General features: G+C 42.2%; 1 protein-coding gene across 1 annotated transcript in view; it reads left to right on the forward strand.

Annotated features, from left to right (window-relative positions):
• Positions 1–1,713: 1,713 nt before the first annotated feature.
• The window catches only part of LOC106872278 (signal peptidase complex catalytic subunit SEC11A), a 6,934-nt gene continuing 5,469 nt past the window's right edge, over positions 1,714–3,178 (forward strand). The window contains exon 1 of the mRNA XM_014919203.2: positions 1,714–1,895. Coding sequence (XP_014774689.1) covers positions 1,836–1,895 — 60 coding nt within the window. The 5' untranslated portion in view covers positions 1,714–1,835. The remainder of the gene's footprint in view (positions 1,896–3,178) is intronic.

Here is a 3,178-nt window from a genome sequence, read left to right on the forward strand (position 1 = left end):
AAAGAAATCGAAGAGGATGTGACATGGCCGATGCTCACTAATCCCCAAAAAGGAGTTCCAGGAATTCTTCCATCAATGGAAATAGTTCTGGAAAAAAGTGAGCGGCTTCAGAAGAGGACATCATTGAGGGGAAATTAGATAATGAATCGATATGGGTTGGAGTTTCGTTTTTATAGCCCCAGTCCCGATACTTTATGGTCAGACCTCATACAGAGATCTTGAGAGCATCCTCAATACAGCCTTCTGAACAGAGTCATCATTAGATGGCTTCAATCTGAGAACTTCACCATCTATAAGATGTTTCAGCCCTTAACATATACTGACATTCTAAAAAAGCTCAAGGGAAGTCCATAATGCAACCACAAGGCTCAAGTGGGGTTCAAACGCCACATACATCTGGGACGCTGTTGCTGTTACATGCACACAAGCATCCTGGACTGTGTTTGCAGAAGGACCACTCGACAGATTGCCTTACAATCCCCAACAGGCAGACTCCAGACTCTACTTCTCACTGTTTCCTCTATCTGACTCGCTAATTACACACTCTAGCCTCTGGGCCCCAAGTGTGCTGTCTCACTTCATTTCTCTCTCTCTCTCTCTCTTACAGACACTCTCCTGTCTCTGGTCCACAGGTACACTTGGTCCTCTCTCTCTGTCTATGAGACACACTCCAGTCTCTGGCTCACAGTCGTGATGTCTCCTTTCTCTCTCTCACAAGCAGACACACTCCAGTCTCTCTGTCTCTCTCTCTCTAACAGACGTACTCCAACCTCTGGCCCAAGGAGAAGGCAACATGCCTGTGCACGCAATAGTTTTTGTTATAGATTCTATAGCCACGATAAAGGCTTTTGTTCCTTGCACGCAGCTGGTCCCGTACCCTACACCATTCAGTCACCCCCGGACCCAACGGACTTCATCATTTCTCTGCAATCACCATCCTGCTCATCTGTTTCCTTCAGATATTGACCTGCAACAAATTAAAAACACACAAAAAAACAAAAACATTAACAACATCAAATTGGAAGAAGGGGGTCTGCAAGAATCGTGGGATCTGTTCCTGCCTCTTGACCCAGCAATTAAACGAAACCCTTTCAAATACACATATTTTCCTCTTTCTCTTTCTTACATCATCTCTCTCTCTCTCAAATATTTTCGTCCCCCTCCCTCCCTCTCTCTCTCAAATACTTATCCCTTCGTTTCTCCTCCCTCTCTCAATTACTTTCGTCCTTTTCCCCCCCTCTCTCTCTTAAATATTTTGCTCTTTCCTCCCTCTCTCTCAATTACTTCCTCTTTCTCACTTCCTTCTCAAATATAGTCAACCTCCCTCCCCACTCGCTCTCAAACACTTTCTTCTTTCATATACTCTCCCCCCTCCTCTCTCTTGAATACTTTCATTCTCCCCTATTTCTCAAATACTTTCGTTCCTCCTTCTCCCCTATTCATCCTTCCTCTCCCTTTCCCCTCCCTGTCATATACTTTTTCTTTTTTCCCTTTTCCTTATCCCTCTCTCTTCGTCCTTTCGTTCTCTCACTCTCTCTCTCTTTCTTTCGTAATCACTCACACTCTCTCATACGCGCGCACACACACCTCCTCCCCTCCCTCCTATATAAATACACACTCGAAAGCTGACGTAGCGTTTCAACGACGAGATCTCGCCGAACGAACGTGAAAACCGGGACTAGTTTCCCCTCTACGGTACCTTCCACTCTCACTCCCACTACCACTTCCACCTCCTTCACTCTGACGCCTCGAGTCGGAAGCAACCGCTGTCTTTTCAGCCTCTACTCCCACCGTCACTCACCTCAGCACTTCACTCACTCGAGTGCGAACAACCAATGATGGGTTTCTTAGACATGGATTTCCTCGACGATGTCAGACGGATGAACAAACGACAGGTAAAACCCACAGCTTTTCTCTGGTCTAAACATGCGGCCCTAAACCCCTTTTTTCTACCAAGGATAACCACAACGGAACAGACCTTCTCTCTGATCAAACGTGTTCCAGCTGTGACCATCGCCTCTGTATTCTCTGTTTGTTCTCATAGACAAATATGTAGAGGCATAACTGTACTTTAGCGCCCCATAATTTTCAGAATAATCGCTGTACTTTGCTGAATAATCCACGTTTTATAAAGAAATTTTACAGCGATACATTTTTGAGGATATTAATTACGATTGTGGTGATATAAAATGTTTTTTTTAATGTTTTTTTAAAATGTTTTTTTGCGACAATTCTCATCTTTCCCGAATTTTTGTTTCTTCATGATTCTCCTTATGTATATGTTTAAACGTTATCTTCCCCCCCAAAAATATGGTTTCGTAGATGTAGATTACGAAATATTGGTTTACGAAGCATCAAACATATTAGGAACAAAAAAAAAAGTGAGAAATGCTAGAATTTACGGAAGTAGTTGCAAATTGGGAAAGAACTTGGGACGGAGGAAGAACGACCGGAACTAACCCCAAACTCACACGAACCAGTGTTTTATTTCTAAATTTCATCACCAGAATCGTAATCTACACCCTTGAAAATGTCATTTAAAAACATTTAAAGAGAAATAGGAAAATACAAAATTCCGGGGACACTAATCTGTAGATATCCCCCACACATATATATATATATATATATACATGTATACATGCTGCTATTTCTAGCGAGTAGATGTCCTATTATAGGCGTCTCTGCATTTCTAATGAATATATATACATGTATATAGGTTGTGAAATGAACACTTTAAGAAACCTGTGCTTTTGTCCATTTGAGTTCTGTAAGGATTTGTCTGTTATTTTTAGCACGTGAAATTACCACATAAGAGATTTGTTTCTCCCAGCGACTGACTTCTATCGATTTGAGGGAGTTGTTGCCTGCTCTTTCTACCATGTCAACCCCTTCACCACGCAGATGTATTTATTGTTGCTCTCAGTAATGATCCACTCCTGCAGAGAGAGACTTCTGTTCGGAGGTATTGTATTCCGGCCGTGACTATCCCGACATTTACAGGTGTCCATTCACACCAAATTATCCACACAGTGTAGCTTTTTCTTATCTTAAATAACTGCGTTGTTTGAAGGGTATTTAGCACCTGTTTCTCGCATGTCAACCGGCCACGTTGAGACTCCATTGGACCATATGTTATCGTAGATACACACACACATATATATATATATATATATACACG

Source organism: Octopus bimaculoides, chromosome 28, assembly GCF_001194135.2.
Source record: "Octopus bimaculoides isolate UCB-OBI-ISO-001 chromosome 28, ASM119413v2, whole genome shotgun sequence".
NCBI classification, from domain to species: Eukaryota; Metazoa; Mollusca; class Cephalopoda; order Octopoda; family Octopodidae; genus Octopus; species Octopus bimaculoides.